Source organism: Phyllobates terribilis, unplaced genomic scaffold (genome assembly GCF_046119375.1).
Source record: "Phyllobates terribilis strain yellow unplaced genomic scaffold, ASM4611937v1 Scaffold_3__8_contigs__length_932513732, whole genome shotgun sequence".
NCBI classification, from domain to species: Eukaryota; Metazoa; Chordata; class Amphibia; order Anura; family Dendrobatidae; genus Phyllobates; species Phyllobates terribilis.
The window spans coordinates 246,299,525-246,319,473 of record NW_027362763.1 but is presented as its reverse complement, the minus strand read 5'-3'; the positions used below and the strand labels follow the sequence as shown (position 1 = coordinate 246,319,473).

The window sequence follows — 19,949 nt, the reverse complement described above, 5'->3', positions numbered from 1 at the left end:
GTAAGTTCGACAAAGGTACACAGAGCTTTGTACAACTACCTCGCTAATTATTCACACACCAGACTGGTTGGGGGACCCCCACTCACGTTACACATGCAGGTCCCAGAAGTAGGATCTACGTCCATCATTCATATTGTAGATGTTAATGCCATATATTCCCATGTTAAGATTACCATCTAAGGACTCGTATACATATTTTTATACTATTTTAAAACACTTGTTATAATGCCATTAATGCTTTCAACTTGGTATAATTTGTGCTGTGTATTGCAGCATTTTTTCATTCACTAAAACTGTCCTAAGCTGTAATATTGAGCACTGCCACTAAGGCTATGTCACATGTCCGGGGGTCCTCCTTTAGAACTGATCCAGCAATAATCCGTTGCATGCACAAGTTGTTTTTTTTTTTGTTTTGTTTTTTTTGCCCACCAGAAAAAACTGATCCAACTTTTTTTTTTATTTTTTTTTATTTAACATTGAAGTCTATGGAAAAAGGATCTGTTAAATAGCCATACTGGATTAGTTGAAAATAGATGATTACTTGAAAGTCCAGTAGTAGAAGATAAATATTTACTTCTTCACCTCCAGTAAGAAAAAAACGGATCCTTTTCAAATGTGAGAAAAACAGATGGCTATCTAACGGATCTGTTTTCCATAGACCTCTATGTTAAACTGATCCAGAAGAGATCAGTTTTTCAAAACGGACCTAAGTTGTGTCTGCACAATGGATTGCTGCTGATTCGTTCTAACGGATCATTACTGGACATGTGAACATGCAGAAATATCTCACAATTGCCACAGCCTCTTCAGACAGCCGGTCAGCAGGGGTGCCAAGGTTCGGACCCTCGCTGCTCTACTATTGATGACCTACCTTCGGGATTGGTCCTCAATACGGTCAGCCCAGAGAACCTTTTTAATGTAAATCTTTTACAATCAAAAGGCAAAGTATAGTTATTTCTAGAAAATTTTATATATATGTGTATGTATGTAATATATATTACAATAAAAAAATATGTAAAAATATGTAATATATATTAAAAAAAAAAAAAAAAAAAAAAAGGATTCTAGGAATAAATATTTATATTTGCCAGCTTTTCGGAAACCCGCCTGATAAAGGGGCCTCTGGGCTTCAAAATCTTGCAATTATAATTTTTTTTCTCTGGTTAGTCAATACAATTATCACTTCTAGAATACTTTGGGCATAAAAGTGTTTTGCACAGATTTTCCAGCCTAACACAGTACCACAATATAATATATTTTATTATTGTGCATTATGAAGATTGTATTGAAACAGTGTACGGGCTAAAGCTTCTTAAAGGGGTTTTCCCACGAACAAAAGTTCACTTTAATCAATAGATCTTGGAATAATAATAATAATTTCCACAATTGGATGTGTTGAAATAAAATGTTCCTGTGCTGAGATAATCTTATAAATGTCCCCTGCTGTGTACTGTGTAATGGCTGTGTCTGACCGTGCAGGAACATGGTCTGATCATACCACATCTCCTGGGCAGGGGAGGAAGAAAGAGTATACAGATATTACAGCACGGGATCACAGCTGATTATTTCTTTAAAGTAAAACATTGCTTAAAAACAGGCAGGGAAATGTGTTACCTCAGAAAAAGAATCAACTGTTATCCCGTGTAATCTCTGTATACTCTTTTTCTTCCTCCCCTGCCCAGGAGATTTTCTTTTAAGGCTATGTGCCCACAATGCAGAAATGCTCCAGATTTTTCCTGAGCGTTTCTGCATCTCCCTGGCAGAAAAAACACATGCGGTTTGTACATGCGTTTTTCCTGAAAGGGACAAGCGTAATTGAAGCGTTCTTCACATGCGATTTCGCATGCGGGTTGACAAGCGCTTTCCAAACGATATTAGCATCACTTGGAAAGTGCTTGATAACTTGGTCACACTATATAAATCCATGCAACTGGCATGGATTTATATAGTGTGATCAAGTTATAGTAAAAGAATGGTAAAAAATAAACCTTATACTCACCTTCCGATGGCCCCCGGTCTCGTCCGGTGTGTTGGGCGGCTCGCGGTAGTCTAAAAGGACCTGCCATGACTTCATTTAGTCATGTGACAGGTCACGCGACCGCCGACGTCAGCAGTCACATGACTAAATGACGTCATGGCAGGTCCTTTTAGACCATCGCGAGCCGCTGGGAAGCCAGGACGCATCTCTATGGAGACCAGGGGCCATCAGAAGGTGAGTATAATGTATTTATTTATTTTAAATTCTTTTTTTTTTTTACAGGTACTATGGTACCTGGGTCTGGAGGAGAGTCCCCTCTTCTCCAGACCCGGGTACCATCCGCACATTGAATTGCTTTATATCCGCATGTGCACATGTAGTCATGCGGATATTAAACAATATAATGCAAGTCAATGGCGGTGAAAACGACGCGATTACGCAAAATGGCAGTGCTGCAGATTTTTCCGCAATGATAATCCGCAGCGGAAATTTCCGCAGCATGTGCACAGCACATGTGGATTATCACTGGGGAACATTGCAGACCTACTAACAAGCATTTTTTAAGCGTTTCTGCGGCGAAATTGCCGCTGCAGAAACGTTTAAAAAACGCATAGTGGGCACACAGCCTAACACATCCAATTGTGGAACTTATTACTCAAAGATGTATTGATTAAAATGAACTTTCGTTCCTGGGAAAACCCCTTTAGTGCAGCTATAGCCAATAAAGGGTTGGAAAATGTCCAATGGCTCTGATGGTCCTGATGTTATTGTTCTATTTAGATCTGTCAAGCCTGTAGCTGTGAGATTTACTGACCATATTTAGAGGAAATAGTGGAAATTGGTCACTGTGGCTAACTTTTGTCTATGTAATGGTTAGTTGTGGAGTGTGGAATCAGAAAGATTTAGGATTTAATCTTGTCATTTTTGTTAACACCAAGAGGGTATTAATGATCTCCTCAGTCCCATCATGGTGTTAACTGTAAGAAGTAAGCTCATATGTTGAAGATTGTTTTGTTTGTTGCGTTTAGTTTCCTTGTAATCTAATATATTGCTGTGGGATGAGATTTGCTTGCATTACATGGCTATGATATCTGCTCACTTGTTTATGGCTTTGACATGGAAGTGTCTGCAAAGATGCTGATCTGTTGTGTTTTCTCCACTTCTGGTGAATGTTGGATTGATCTAAACCTGTCACTTGCTGTTTTTCTCTCTTTTTTTGAGCCTTTGTTCACAGTCCAGACTCTTTTCTCTTTCCAAACCAGCAAAAGGCTAAAGAAGTGATTGACCGCTGAGAATGGTATATCAGTTTCCCATGTTCAGGCCAATCTACTGGAGTATTTTTTTACTTAATTAAACCACAGGAATGCCATTCCATTCCCAGACCTCTGTTATATTGTTAAAGCGGCAGTGCTATGAATTCATTCACATCATCTGCAGATAAAGAGCTTTTACTCGATGTGTGGATGTCCTTATTAATGCACTTTAATATCTTCATGCAGTGCAACCCCCCCCAAAAGATCTTTCATGTTATTTATATAGAAGTGGCTTGTCTGAATGTATCAATAGCACAGGCACGTTGGCTTAAAACAGTCACATTCTCATCATATTTGATTATTTAATGTTTTCCAACTTTTGTCAGCTTTGTAAAGCGATGAGAAAAGTGGGCACCGTTTACTTGGAGTGAGCATGGTCTGCAAGTGTTGACAGATTTATAAATACTACAGCCAGAAAATGGTGAACATTTTGTCATATATCTGTGACCGTTCAGAACAAGCACAGATTTATTTTCTGGCTTTAGGACAGCCCTACGTGTGCCAAATTTGGAAGCAAGTGCCTTTTAAATAAATGTTAGCGTAATTTACTCCAACACCACTTTTTATTTTTTATCTTGCACTGACATATGAAATGCCAGTCTTAATAAATCCACAATGTACAAACACTTGAAACAAGCTATCAACTCTATATTCTTTTATTAGGGTTTTCCAATGTTGTCTGGTGCTGTTCCCCTGCACTGCAGGAGTCCGGGACCGAATGAAGGGCTCTGAATCTGCACATCATTTTATTCTTAGGGCTCCAATACATATTAGATGAAAGTCTATCTAACCCGACTATCATATCATGTGGATCCAATTATGTCGGGAGAATAGGATCAGGACAGATGGCATTTCCACACCAGATCCTTTTGTTTTTATTGGGAGATAAGCCAGTGCCAGAACTGTCTGGCAGCAGCTTTCTCTTTTCTCTTCTTTAAATAACACATGAATGCTCAGTTGAGCTGAACATTCATCTGCATGGGGAAATCGGGAGAGATAAACACTTAACGTTTGTCCGACTGCTACTTCATGTTTATTGTTCTTTTTAGAGACACTGGAAATTTAGTGATTGAATCCTCTCAATTATTTAAGGTGGGGATTATTTATTTAATATCCTGTTAAAAAGGAGGGTTTCTTGAGGATATCCCCCTGGGGCATATGGATTTCATAGATGTTAGCCTTTGGACCTAAGCAAGGAATCCATGTATTATATGTTGGGCAGTTCAGTTGAGTCTAGTATTCCATGTAGCATGTAATGTGTCACTCCTGTATGATGGCAGAAACTGCATCTGGCTGTACCGTTATCTGGACCTGTTGCCCTTCCTAAGTATAATAAAGGGTTGTTTTCCAATTCAATTGCCTTTTGGTAGAACTAAAAAGTGTGTGTGTGTGTGTGTATATATATATATATATATATATATATATATATATATATATCTCTATCTGGTGCATGGGTTTTGTGCAAATTTTTCCACTTGTACCTCAGACATTGTACATCTTTAATACTGCTTCAATATCTCTGAGATTGTAACACAATGCCATTTGTGAAAACAGTATGGCCGCTGAGGTCATGAAGGAATGCAATCCTCACTGGAAACTCCGTTTGCTACTGTTTATCTAGTAAAGCTTCATTACTACATAGCCTTTTATATGTTGTGCCAGACTGTGTGTAGCCTCTGAATTCTTAATGCCTTTCTGCTGTCTAGAATCATGAATGGATTAACGCTATACTGTTATAGAAACTTAACTAGTGTATGTCTATGTACATTGACAGGTTTGCATTGACCCATATGGTGAATTTAAGGACACACTAGGAGGCCCTTGGTGGTAATGTCCTCTTCACAGCTAGGGAATATTTTGTGGGGTAGGGGGAGGTGAGAGTGGTGGTTTGTGTTTTTTTTTTTTTTTTTTTCCCTAGTGGAAAAAACCCCTAAAGGTCACCCACCCAGTAAATCTCCAGGAGCAATGGCTGTCTGGTCCTAAACACTGATCATCAGGACTGTAAATGCACACTAGACGTTCTCCAGGAGATTAATGAGTTTTGGGTGCTGAGATAGCACATCTTCTTGACCACTGGAGCTGATCAGGCAACTGTAATAATATTTTTTTTGCAGTTTGCCCATATAATTAAATAATTGGTACACTACTGTTAAGGAGAAATGAAAATGTCCACTGCCGTCTGTGGGATCTGATTACTGTACAATGTTGTGATCTGGCTGAGATTGCATTGGTGATCTGCACACAAACCTATGCATTTTTCTTTATATCGGTCGGTGACATGCTATGAAGATGTAGCTGATTTTACTTTCCATCATAGTGTGTACATTTGTAGTTGTGTGACATTTCAGCAGCTAAGTATCTGTAAATTAAAAATAGAGAGACATTGAAAGCTTCATTCCAAATAGACATGCTTGTAGGTGACGTTTTGGAAAGGTATTTGTGTGTTCTGGAAGAATTAGTAAGTGTGTCAAGATAAATTAGTGTTGCCATTGTGGAGGATGTGCTTTCCCGTTATTAGAGGGAAATCCAGTGATGCATGTAGAGATGTCAGTATGTGCTGGGAGACCAGGGGGAGGAGAGGCGTTCTCGTCTAATCAATATAGGGTTCCCTAGATCAAACAGCTCTTATATTGTCATATTTTGTAATATCTGTGACGGCAAAGGCTTTCCTTACTCTAATCTTACTGGTTACTTGTTTGGTCTCTATTTAGCGTTATTATACTGATTAACATTATTCCAGGTAATGAAACCTTTTTTTTTTTCATTTTAATTCTATTTTCTGCATGTAATTTCTTATGGTGCAGTTAGGCATGCTCTGTTACCTGTGCAGAGAGGGAGAGGAGGTGAGCTGTGAGTATTGCCTAATGTGCACAGTGGATCCTGAATCATAGGTCTATAAAGTGTCCTTTTACGTTGTCATTCTGTCTGTGATGATAGTGAAATGGCGGCTGAAAAGTGATCTCTCAAAGAGAAATACAAGGCTAAAAATGGTCAGTGAAAATTGCAGAATATCAGGGTCTTTTTTTTTATTATTGTTGATGGTGAAGTGATATGGAGAATAACCAAAACTAATTCTTAAATATATTTAGCATAAAAAACTTTATTGAAATGGCCTTATGACAATTTATGCCCTTTTAATAACACTTTGTACTTACAGCAAATATTTTAGTCCCCCTGCCATAGGAACCTCCTGTAACTCCAGCAAGCTTGTAATGTTGGAGGACTAAGGAGGGGTGCATGAAGGACTTTAGCAATAGTGAGCAATCTGCTTTGGTACCTAGCATCTTCTGGACCTTTTCCTACATGTAGAAAGGCGGGCATCTCCTCCATTGACCTTCAGCCACACATCTGATTGTGTTAGCCCGATAATGGCTGGATTTGTTATGTGAAAGGATCTAGTTCCCCGATGCTGTTGTGATGAGTCTAATGCTCAGTCTTATAGGTAATCTTCTGCCTTGGGCAGGCTATTCACTCTCGGGTAAAGCATTGTTCAGGTCTTCTGAAAATGATTACGTTCTTCACCACCAGGAGAGCTTGTGTTTTGCTCAGGTCATAAAGTAGGATTGAATTTTCAGTGCAATACAGGCAAAAGCACCTTGAGACAGGATGAAATGACAAGTTTGCTTGTAATACGTGTACTTGGGGGGAAAAAATATTAAAATTGAAGGGGCTTTCCACTTTAATATTGATGACCAGTCCTAGGGATAAGTCATCACTAACTTCTCACAGGATTCAACAGGCCATTAGTATTGAAATCCTAGAAAACCCTTTTAACATAACAAAACAACCTGTACCTGAGGTTTGAGCTATGGCAACAAATGCAGTGATAGCATTTTGGTTTGTTTTTTCTTCTGTTTTTGAGCGGGAGTTTGGTTATGGTTGAGTTTAGTCCCAGGATCCCACTCCCCTCCTCTCACATTTATAGTTCCAGATGTTGTTCCCTGAAGAGTGGCTTTGGCCATCGTAGTGTCCACCTGAGACTAAGGAGGTCACCTGCGATTCATCTCTCCAGTGCTTTGAAACATGGCTTTGGAAACTATCCAAATGGAAATTTGCAACAGAAAGATGTGCTTGCTGGGGATTGTTAAAGACTCCCTCCCATAGTTTTTTTTTTTTCCACTAAATCTGTGAATATATGTATGTTCTGTATATGTGTGTGTTAATCTACTCACCTACTGCTGTCTTCTCTGGCATCCAGCTCCACTCCTTTTCTGAGTGACATCACCGCTCTTCAGGCTCTCCGGATCACTCTATACTCTATGCACAAGCCTGAAATCTTTTATAATATAAGTCTCTGTAGCCTAACTCTGACATTACATAGACTTACATTGTACAAGCGACTTCCGAATCTCATAGAGTGCAGCGTGACCCAGAGTAAGAAGAGCGGAACGTGCTGAATACTGGAGAGGTTGGCGGTACGTGTGTATATTAACATTAACACACCTACCACACCACATACACAGATTTAGTGGAAAAAGAAACGTCATGAGAGGGCTACTTTAAATTACAGCCTCCAATTTCTACTACTGATTTCACTTTTTCAATGGATAATGAGTGAAACCTGGAACAAAATCTACAAATGGAGATTTTGCTACTGATTGTGGTGAGATCTGTAGCAGAAACTTTCCACCACACCTGGACTTGTCCTTAGAAAAATATTTACACTTTCAAAGCCTCACAAGTTGGGTGTCCCATCCCTATTCTCGCCCAGTGTATGGAGAATCCCAGCTGGCAATAGGTTTTAATATGCTTGAAAGTGGTGCCCTAGTCCAGAATAGTGAAAAGGAGAACATTCTTAATCAGTATTATTAGATTTCCCGTGTTGCTATGTATGACACATTTTCATTAGATTCTTTAAAAAGCAAAGATATCCTATTTGGTTGTATCCCTCCAATAGGTGCGGCCGCATCAGCATTGTTGCGCTATTCTGCACTGTCCTTGCCTGTGTAATTTTCAGTAAATGCTCCTTTTAAAATCCAAGTTCCAGTGCATTAAAAAGAGAGCGGATTGGCCATGGTTTTGTTGAAAGTCATGTCTCTGGAAAGTGCCCTCTGCTCCATAAATCTCTAATTTCTTGTGAGATGGGAATGAGCGTTTCATTTGTTTAGTTTATTTGCTGGGGAGCATGGAGATGTATTGACGTGCAATTTTCTGATGAAATGTGACAGTTCTAGGTCACTAACTCAGGAGATGTCTTCAGAGATTTATCCTTAAAGTAGCTGCGAGATGTTCTCTTTTTGTGTTATTTTTCTCAACCATGTTTTGCTGTGGTGAGAATTTGCGTTGTGCTGGAGATTACGATTTTAGAAAGAAAAATGTACCTTTTTTTTTTGTTATATGTTCATTTATTATTTAATTGAATGATCTGATTATTGGTCCTTTGTTTTGCTAACTAGTATTTTTTGTGTGCCCATTTCTTACCATGGCACAGTACCTTATATATAGCTTTTCATTGAGGAAAAAAAAAGCAGGAAACCTACAATTTCAGGTAGCTTACCCGATGTATCATTGAAGATCATTGCGCAGTATTGAGTATTTTTACCACCTGATTGCGCTATATTTCTGGCCGGATGAATATATCAAGCTGGGAATCTTATATGGGGAGGTAATTCCCCAGAGTGAAATGCGCCCACATATTAGCCAATGTCCAGCCGCTTTAGCCATCTAATACTGTACATTGGGACGGAGCCTTTACAAGTCAACAAGTCTGCTTTGCTGGGTGGTTGTGCCTGTCTGTTCTTGCTACACGTGTGCCAGGCTTCACTGGCTTTATCAGAGCTTCCCAACGCTGACAGCCAGCTGCAGATTTGCATCCCACCTGCAGCTACCTAATTAGCGCAATGTCTGAGATGCCTGAGAAAATCCCTCATTGCTACAAAGGGTTCATCAGGCTGACTGCAGCGGTACCTACTGCCACATGAAAAGATTTAATCTCTTAATAATTAATCTGCTGGGAAGATCACTTAAAGTCTGTACTTGGAGTCAGTAGCTGTGCACCTTCAAACAGAACATCCTCTGATTTGTTACCTCTTTCAGAAAAGCAAGTTTAGAGTTGTACTCCCAACCAAGACCTTGCTCTTGCAGAACTTAATAAATGGAGGTAACATTGCCTCAAACATATCCTCGGGCCAAGATTCTTTTCAAGTGCAGCCATCTACTTATGGTTTCTATACACATTTGCCCCGATTCATTAAAAACTGCTTTTTTCACACCAGTCTTGATGGGAAGGTGTGCTGGAGTCAGACGCTCCTAATTCATTAAGATGCGCAGGCGTCTTATTGAATCTAGCTGGTCGGAAACATGGCTTGTGTCTCCGTGTGCAACCTCGCCATAAACCTTACTCCAGTCAGAGAGACTGGAGTTAGATTTTTGACGTAAGGAATGCCACATGTCAAGCCCCCCTGTCTCGCTTCAGCTCTTCCCACTTTGTCAGAGCTGGGCAAAAATGGCGAGAGATCACCAAAAGTAGCAAAATTGTACAGCAGCCTTGTGTTGCCACAAAGTTTTGCGACTTATCAAAGCTTTTTTTGCCAGAATACTGCCGTAAAAGCTTTGATTAATCTGGCTCATTGGATGAATCCACTAATTTCGATGTAACTGCATAACCATTTAATATTTATAGGGGTTTCCTAACAACAGATAACTGAGTGGAAGGTTTTCAACATGTCCAATCCTATGTTTGTATTCAGCAGATCCTTATTCCCCTCTGCCTAGTGAGCACATGTGCTCTTTGCAATATATGCGAATGTGTATGTGGTGGCTGGGAGGAATAGCAGTCTTTGCAATATACTGTTTATTTAAAATTTGAGCCGTTCATGAGATTAACACTTTTGTTAACTTGTTACCTTGGATACTGACCGCCTTTTTCTATTCATCAATCCATGCTCAGTGCTTTCTAGCTCTTTTCTGATGAGCTTGTAAGCACGGTGTTCAATCTGGCCAGGATTGCTTTAATGTGCGGTTACCTCTTAATCCTGGCGGCCAGCTTCAACGCAGTGCCTACAAACTACAGGGGTGCAGTGGTCGGGCGCCAAGGCAACGAGCTGTAAACAAAAGTGATTAATATTTTAACAGCTGCAAATTGTAAAAGTGCTTTTTTTTTTTTTTTTCCCACAAGCACCAGCGAATAATTTTCATCTATTAAGATGGGAATAACCCTTCAAGATGTAAGGTAAGATTTGGAAAGTCTTCAAATCTCAAGAATGGGAAATTCTATAAAAAAAAATTAATTATTTGGTTTGAACATTAGACTTCGGGACAAAGTGCTTCCCTAGAGTAGACAAGTATTTGGCATCCTCTTAATATAACTTAAAAAAAAAATGTTCCGCACAAATAGAGAATTAAAATAATATGAAAGTGGCCAGTATACAAACCTATTCATACACTGTAACTAATGAATATATGAACTCCAATATTGCTATAGACGTTAAAAAGAAGATACTTGGTTAATTAAAAATTGTAAAAGCCATCCAACCATACCAAGGTGTGCCTCGTATAGATGGTCCATAGAGCTAATGTGTCACCTCTCCATGTGCCCCGATAGGCCATATTAACTTGGGGAGAGATAGTATCCAGGCTTGGCTTTTAATTAAATCCTTGCTGGGAAAGATGTGTGGATTAAGGTGCTGGGACTGGGACCCCAAGTGCACAGCACAAAAAAAATCTTTTAATATTTGATATTGTTGGGAAGAGTAATATATAAACTGTGTGTAATTCGCTGTGGTCCCTGCCGCCTTGACTCTTGTGGTGCTAGACCCCCGTTGGTCCATGGCTTGATAGTGCAAGAACATTTGATGATGTTGGTCTCCATTTTTATTTGCAAAAAAATGTGCATGCTATCTATGTAATTGCATGCTATGCTACAATCATAGTTTTTATGACTTCGGGAGAAAAGCTAGCTGACTGCCCATCCCCCTTTCCTTTCCTTTTAGCTATAAATACTCAATAATTTGTGGATTAAACATGTTCGTCCACATATTTTTGCAGTTAGCAAATACGCCTTAATGGCTCACAATATAGCATTTTGTCTAATAACATCCCTCCACCCATCGAAGCACTGTCGTGGAGAACATTACATAACCTGTGGAGGTTGGTGTTGGGATCATCTGTGTGTGCTACCATGGTAATTTTAGTGTTGGGCCTCTGCAGTCGGCATTGCTCAAGCTCTCCGGCAGCCATTGGCGACAGACATGCGGCCCCTAATGTTGTCACTGTAGGCGATATGGCGGTCAAGCCAGATGTATATGTATCATGATGACTGCAGCTCCCTTTACAGCGATGTCATTGGAAGAAAACGTTATCTAGTTTGCAGTGTTGGTCACTTTCTGGAATGTGAGTAATCCGATTATGGCCCTAAATGTTCATTAGTTGTTGTGCCCAGGATAATGCGCTGCAGATTCTGAGAATTTGGCTCCGTTTCTGAGGTCACATAATTTCTGTGCTGTTGTGAACAGGTTAATCTTCCAGCAGAAAGGTGCAGCTCTGGCATGTTATCTTGCAGGCCTTTGAACTTCTGGTTAGGAATGTGCTTCAATACGGAAGAGCGAGTGGCTGTTTTTGGCGCTGCTGAACCTGCGGGGCTTGAAATTCAGCAGAGGAATGTTATTGTGTCTTCAAAGCTGGTTTCACACAGGCCTTTGTTGGGCCGGATCTCTGGGGCAGAGGCTTGCTATTATCAGGCGTACACAAAGCCCCTCCAGCCTTCCCATTCTGATCTAATTGGGTGGCAATGTCTATTCATCCTCGGGGCTTCAGTGTTTTATTCTGTAGGACATTGCATTGGAATCTGGTTTTAGTGAATCCTCTCTGAATAGCCATGGATGTTTTTTGGAGTTTGGTTATTAATAGTTTTATATTTAAAAAAAAAAAACAAGTTTGCAAACATTTGAGTAAAATTTGAAAATTGTAAGAAGTGTAAGCTCCACGACTACCTTCATGACGAGGCCACATCAACTCCCGGGTCCAGCCTCCTTGCTTGTGTGTATTGGAGTCTGTGCTAGCTGCTATGTGGTGCGCTGCTACAACTAATAATTACAAGGGAAGCAAAACTGTTTCAGACCATAAAAGTAATGCAAAGACAGCTGCGTAAGATGTTACTTCCTAAATGGACATCGCAGAAGATGGGAATATAAAACCCTAAGAGCAGTAGTGAGTGACTGCACTAATGGCGGCCGGCCAACTCGCCATAGATGTGTTCCAGCATCTATTGTCCTGCTGCTCTAGTATTCCGACTATGTAGTAGCTGTGCAGGGCTTTTGCCTCCTAGCAATGCTAACCTCCACAGCTTGTCTTCTCATAATTCTGTTTAAAGACAACTTGGGGAATTAATTCTAGACTCCGGAAGAGTTTATTGCCAATTGTATGTTTTTAGAGATATTTCTGCATTTGTTTCTGGGGCTCTTGAAGTACGACCAATGTTGTTGTCCACAGCAGAACTCTATGGTTTACAGTTGCTTTTTTGGGTGATGTGCTTTTTCCCCCTTTTTGCATCAGCATGCAATATAGCAGTGAGTAGATTGTAAAATAAACAAACAAACTCCGGGTTGCACAGATATTGGGTCGTGATTTCTCTATATTTTACAAGGTTACTATCTAACATCTGGATACTATTGGTAAATTCCCGTTTTTAAAAGGGTTCTCTGAGACTAATAAGAGTGATCAGCCTTTGTGGTCAGATTATGTAATGTCTGCTGTGTTGTAGTCTCCTGCCTAGTGTCTCCCATATTGTGTATTGTAGACGCTCTCATGTGGATGTTACTAATCCGGCCATCAGATAGGGCATAATGAATGTAGTGAATGTAGTTTGTGTGGTCTTGTTACTTATGTCATATAGGGTTAAAAGTGGAAGTTTTAGGATTCCTCAGGTTCTGGCAGGACTTGTGTATCTTGTTTAAACAACCTCACTTCTTAAATTCTCATTGAGTATGAAAACACCAAGTATTTTACTACCCTCCACCCTTTCCAAACAGTCTGACCTTGAATTCCTAGACGGTATTACACATTTTCTGTGATTCGTGTCCTCGATTCATCTCCACTCTAAACCTTGGCAGAAAGCAGTCTGGTCGCAGGCCAGTTTAGACACACAAGGCTGAGATTAGGTTAGGGATATTGTAATGAAATTAATGGTCTATCAACCTGACTCGCTGACTTTGCAGGGCCCTAGGAACAAGTCTTGTACTGACAGACATCTAATCCTTCCCTTCCAATTACATTTTTCATCCATCCATGTGTACATACATATAGCGGTCTGTGTCCTTGTGTTTTTTTTTTAAATAGAAAAAAAAAATTAAAAACTTTACACAAAATACCATACTTAAAATCTGCATAAAAACTATTTGTGTACTTATTTTTATGTTTTTACATACCTTTTTATCATAGTTGCCAACTTTACTGCTGCCTTTCTGGCAGTTCTCTAGTGTGCGATGCACATTGCCAAAAACTTTTCCAAAAAATGCCCCTATTTACAAGCCATGTCCTATCCCCTGAATTTGTAATTGGATGTCCAAGGTCTGTCTGATGCGGAAAAAACTTCAGTTTTGGGAGGTTTCAGTAGGGCCTGGGAGATGGGCAGACTCTTAGTCTGAGAAATCTCTGCTTTTTCCAGTAGGACAATCCAGGAGATCTGGCAAGTATGTATTTTATGTACCATTCCCACGCAGAGTTGGGCTTTTTTTTAATAATTTTAAAGGTGGAATGGAGACTACGGCGGGCACTCTGGGACTGGACAGGACTACTTTGCCTGGTGGAACAGTGGTCAATGGACTTCAGCTCCGCAATTAGGACCTCCATCTATCATCCGTTCATGATATTAACCCTTAAATAAACCATGTAGATGGAATTACCCTTTTAAAAGTGTTTACAGTAAATCTACCTTCATCAGTCTGGTAGATAAATAATAATGGAAATATAGTAACTAATGCAACTTCCAGGATGTAGTTTTTTATTTTTATGTAATATATTTATGGTCCTGTGTGTTTGTACGTGGATAGATAGATAAATATAGATTTATTAAAGTGTATGTATTACAGCTGCTTTACAGATTGATGTAATAACCATTTGTGCAATTGCGGTTCCAATATAGAAGCTCCAAGGGTCCAGATTATGTGACTAATGTGACGCTTGCCCTGTTATGAGCACATTGTGCCAAATTCTGTTTGTATAAATAAGTGGCCGTAGCTGCTCCATTACAATGTTTTTAGCTATTTAGGAGCGCCTGTAATGCCTACCAATTTCTCACCTACCAACTAGTTAAACAGCTGTTCATCTCTGAAGACTTTAGAAGATGCAGCCAAGGATTGCTGCAGAAGACAGTGACTTCATGGTGCTGCCTAGTAGCTCTGCACAGGTGCCAGCTGCTCTGGTCTCTTTTTACAAGTAGACTTAATTAGGATTATAATCACTTTCATGTACTGGTGCATGCTTTCAGTAATGAGTCATTAAACTGTGTGCTTCATGGTAAACCATAGACAGAAGAAGACAACCTGTGTCTGTCCGAGGGTGGAGAGGGTTGTTCTCCAACAAGCTCCAGTTGTAATGCAAAAGACCGCTTAACAGAATAGAAAGCCCAGGGCTGTATTCAGACATTACTGGTTTCCCTGTGGCATGTATTTTGCGCTTTCAGATAGGTGATAACTGTTCATTGTGGGATTAACCCTTTTTTGTGTGCAGCCAATGCATGGTGAGGAAAAAATCAGCAGCTAATATTTTCCACACCGCAGATGAAAATCATCTGCAAAAATGACTGAGTACTTAAATTGTGCACGGAAAACCTTTTTGTTTTAGCTCCATTTAATGACCATGAGACGGATGACTTGCAGATCTGTGGGGGTCTAACTGCTAAAACCCCCATAGATCCCAATAACGAGTTTGCCCCCCACTGATCCACAAGTCATCACCTTTCCTTTTGGATAGGTAATGATGTTTGCACCACTTTTAAGCCCCTTAAAGACCTCCCCTTTCTCTCCTGACAGGTATTATCGGGACGGGACGGGACGGGGGGGGGGGGGTTAAGGTCATGCACTGTGAATTTAAATGCCCTCTCCTTTTGTGCCCCCAGGAGATGCGGCACCCACAAAGGTGATTGTCAGAGGTTTATTGTGTGCTTCCACAGGCATATACTAGTTATTTGGTGCTTTTTTTTTTTTTTTTTTTTTTTTTAAACTAATGGACAATGATGGGGACAGAACGGTTCCCCATACAGGATCATATTATTGGCAGCATAGCTCTTGTTTATACAGGGCAATCAATCCAATCACCTAACAAGTGTTTTTCTCATTTGTTTGGTGATGGTTGACATATTTGCATGGGTGAATAATTGGGAAGAGTCTTCCAACACTCTCGTTCTCTAGATTTCTGCTCTGCTAAATGCACGATTACTCCTTTCTTTTGAAAACGCATGCATTCTGTGAGCTTCCATGTGTATGAACGAGCGAGTCGGGAGAAACAGCTGTCGGTTACATACTTAGCTAAGGTGTGTGATCATTTTTAGGTTCAGAATCTGCACTGAAATACTTATCAAATCCTAAATGTGGACACATTTCAGTCCAGTTGACCTCCGCATTTCACACATGTTGGGTTTTTCAAAATATTTTGCTGCAGATTTTTATGCGACTTTTCAACTGCGTTTTGCAGTACCAGCAAAGTGTATGACAAACCAGAATTCTCTATTCACACATCTCGTGTTTTTTTTTTTGTTTTTTTTTTGCTGTGCATTTTGTGCCTTGGTTGGGTTTTTGGAAAATAGTGTCACTTCTTTCAGCGTTTTTTTCACCCATGGGAAGTAAGGGGCGGTGAAAAAACGCACCAAAATTTTGCATCAGCTTTGTTGATGGCAGAATAGAATGGGGTTCTTTTTTTTTTCCCCACAGAACTTTATGTACATGCATAAATAGAGACAGAAGGGCAGTGAAAAAAACACATCAAAACCTGCTTTTTTGACGCAGCTGATTTCCTGCTAGAGATTAGGTTTCACACACTGAAAAACCCAACACTTGTGAACATAGTCTTGCACAGAGGCCCCGGAAGCTGGGATATGCGGAGTTGTTTGCCACGTTTTTTTCTCTTTTTCAGTTCTATGCAGTGCAATAAGACTGAAGGGAGTGAGAAAGAATAATAACAGATGTGAATAATTTTGCATTCTAATGCAGATTAGCCAAGGTGGAGCTTCCCCATAAGGGAGGGAGGGCATCTTTTTTAGGATATGTGTATTAATGCAGCAAGTCTTCAGACTGGGCGTTTTAGAACATGACTGTTTTTTTCCCCCATTGCCTAGTAACTTGTGATCAAAATGAAGCTTAATGTAATACAGTTGAACTGTACTGGAATTTAGACTGTAAACATCTTTCTGGAGAGCACATGTTTGGCTCCGTGTGTAGCCACGATGGCTGTGAGCTCAAAACCCCAAGAGGGCTTTACTTTTAAAATGTGTCCTCAAACGTGAGGTCACGCAGCTGATGGAAGTTCTGTGCGATCGGAAAACGATACGCAGGGAAAGCAGGGAGCAGCAAAGAATTTAATGGCTTTGGGCCACAGCTCACAGCAATCCGATAGCTCGCTCTCCGCCCCCACAAAGCTGGAGGTTTTAGCACAAACTGGATCTTCTGTAGAAAGAGCCTGTGGACTCAGGCAGAGAGCTTTGTCGATAGGGGTTCCCATTGAGCCTTTGGCTGTTCCCTTATAGCGTCTATTCTTATCATATTGCTAACCCTTTAAACAGAGGCCAGTGCGAATGCTCAGAAGTAGAGTATGATGATCTCCTTTCAGATATGCATTGTACTGGTAGACCAGCTGACCAATTGTGTGTTGATGTCCACCTTGACATTCTCATTTACATTGTAAATATGTGCTTTATTAGCTTTGAGAGCTGCCAATACCCTAGCAGTTGATACAGCACAATAGGACTGTAAATATCACATATCGGTAGTTTCATTGTACATTGCATTCACATGGTGTATATACACTCCGTATGATGGAAATTTAGTGAGTTTCTAAAGTCCCCCATACACAATTTATGACTATTTACACGGACTGACTGGTGGCACATAACACCTGCCTACACAGGCAGACCAAAGTATACCATGCACATTAAGTGATTGATACTAGATTGATCAGAGCGCACAGGCGGCCATAGTTCTCGGCTGTCCGAGTCTGGTTTACACAGGACGATGCACAAACAAGAACGATGATCTTTTGTGCTGCGGAAAAGAATCGTTGCACCCGAAGATTGAGTGTTTTGATCGTTCATCAAGTGACCGGCAGCCTGTTTACAAGGCAAGATGATCATGAAACCAGCATTTTTAACCACGCTCGTTATCTTGCAATGTAACTGCCTCTTTAGACTACCATCGGCTGGACCCACCGATGTCAACGGGTTCAGATGACAGTCTGTGAATGGGGTCTCCTGATTCTTACCTGGCAGATGATGTCGGGGGAGAGAAGTCATGTCCGATTTTGGACTGCTGCTCCTTCTGTTCTTTAAGAGATTTAGCCCCCTCCAGAGTTTGCAAGGTCTGCAATATTAGCATCCATTACACGTGGCCAGTCAGGCAGCTTAGATGCATCTTCTCTGATTGATATGTAAAGCTCCATTGTCTTTTTACAGTGATAAGGCTGGAAGCCTTTTCTTCCGTGGTGCTTGAAGCTCTGTAACTCTGGGTATTTGACGCGTGGCACAAACGGTGCTGTTATGCGGTTTTGCTTCTAATGTTTTTGGCACGCCTTTACGCTCTATTCTTCCCAGGGAAAATAAAGCTCTCAATGCTCTGCATACTTCTAAAGACTGTAAAACCACAAGATGATATAAAAGGAAGGCACTGAGAAAATGCAGCAATCTGAATGAAGAGACTAAAAATAGTCCGAAGCACAGGAAAACAAACATCTTGAGAACGCTATGTGACTGGCTCTGTGTTTAGAGGAATTTATCACAATTACACCATATATCCCAGTTGCTCCTTCTTAAAGGGAATCTGGCAGCAGGATTTTGCTTTGTACTGGGCTGCTTGGTGCAGTTTTGATAGAATCCCAGTTTTCTCTGCTGCAGATCTAGCAGTGCTCAGAATGCTGAGCTGTGTATAGCCCCGCCCACACCACTGATTGGCAGCTTCTTGTATCCACAGTGCATTATGAGCAAGCTGCCAATCAGTGATGGGGGTGGGATTACACATATTAGCTGGACTGCCTGGCACAGACACCTAGTCTTGCAGTGTGGATCTCCTGCTAATAAAACACTGATTGTATTGAAATTACCTCAAGTTGCTGAGCAAGTGACAAATCCCTGGAAGCAGGTTCTGCTAGACCCTTCATTCAGCAGCTACATTAGCATTCTTGAGTCCTGCAGTAGCCAAAAATATGTGGGACTCATTGTTAATACAGGTAAAGCCTCTAATTTTGTAAATAGGTCTCCATAATCCTCAAATCCTCCACTTAATTGGTTGAAAATTAAAGGGGTATTGTCTCATAAACTGATGGCACATACCCAGGATATAAATGATGGTGGTCTTAACTTTGGTTACTCTCCAAGCTAGAAATTATAGGAGTCGATCTGCACTGCAACACCTTCAGTCTTTACCTGCACGGCAGCGCTCCTAGCCCCTTGACTGTTTAAGGGACTGTATTGAGCCCTACTCCATTTGATGGAGCTGAGGTGCAGCTTTCCTGCACAGTGGGTGATTGAGGCACCTCTAGGACCGTGAAAGGACTAAAGCACCGCCATGGTTTGGGGATCACAAGATGGAACCACATGGATTGTAAAGTGATTGCATATCTTACCCTATAAAGAATACACCTGTAGCCCAGTCCAACACACTAAATGTCAAATGCAAGTTTTACCATTCTATTAATTTGTGGCAAAGGACTGAGTTTAAGATGGTTTCCCTCTGAGAAAATACCCATTTGTTCTTTAGGGTAAGAGCGCTAAGGGATCACTTGGGTGTATTTGTTGAGTTGAAGACTTTGTATATAATTCATAGGAAAATCTTTGTGCAGCTGCAACGATATCTTCTGCAGCGTGTAACGTGCAGAGATTGGGCACGGGCATAGACGGGCTGCTACTTTTTTCCACTCTGCTTCATTCCTGTCTTCAGAAGATATCTGTATCGTATCTACGCACAATTTTGATTTATATTCCACGGTGCCTGTTTCAGCTACTAACTTTAGCTTCACATAAACAACACACATTGCAGCTTGGAGGTATTGGTTTTCATGGAGGCAGCAAGCACAGGCAGCGCTGAATATTCGGCTATATTAGACGATCGGAGCAGAGCTGGCGTCCCCGCTTTGCAGTTACTGTTACATTGTGAGACGGCAGATTTTTTTGGTTTGGCTCTAATGTATGAAGAATGGCACCAAGTTGTGCACTTTCCATCAGATTCTCTAAAGGGCCAAAAACTATTCTCCCAAGCCACATGCGGATCAAATGGCTAACAACATCTGCTTTTGCATTTCTGACGACATCTACATTGGACCAAACCATCAATATCCTCCTAGTTATCGATTCTGAGTACACTTTATTTGGCTTTGTGGCTTCCGTTCATGGCAGATTACATTATTCTTGCCTTCTAAAGAACATGTTAAATAGATTATGCATTGGCCATTATACATGTAGATTGTGGTGTCGCTACTCTGTAGCTGGTGGATCACCGCATGATGCCTAAGACCACTTG

The 19,949-nt window shown here is 40.6% G+C and overlaps 1 protein-coding gene across 2 annotated transcripts in view; it reads left to right on the top strand.

The window, feature by feature from the left end:
- IRS1 (insulin receptor substrate 1) overlaps positions 1–19,949 on the top strand; it is a 40,450-nt gene that overhangs the window by 7,034 nt on the left and 13,467 nt on the right. Inside the window, exon 2 of one of the 2 annotated variants that reach the window (XM_073674697.1) lies at positions 10,409–10,462. The exons of the other annotated variant lie outside the window; for it this stretch is intronic. Within the exon in view, the coding sequence (XP_073530798.1) occupies positions 10,409–10,446 (38 nt within the window). The 3' untranslated portion in view covers positions 10,447–10,462. The remainder of the gene's footprint in view (positions 1–10,408; positions 10,463–19,949) is intronic. 2 annotated transcript variants of the gene reach the window in all.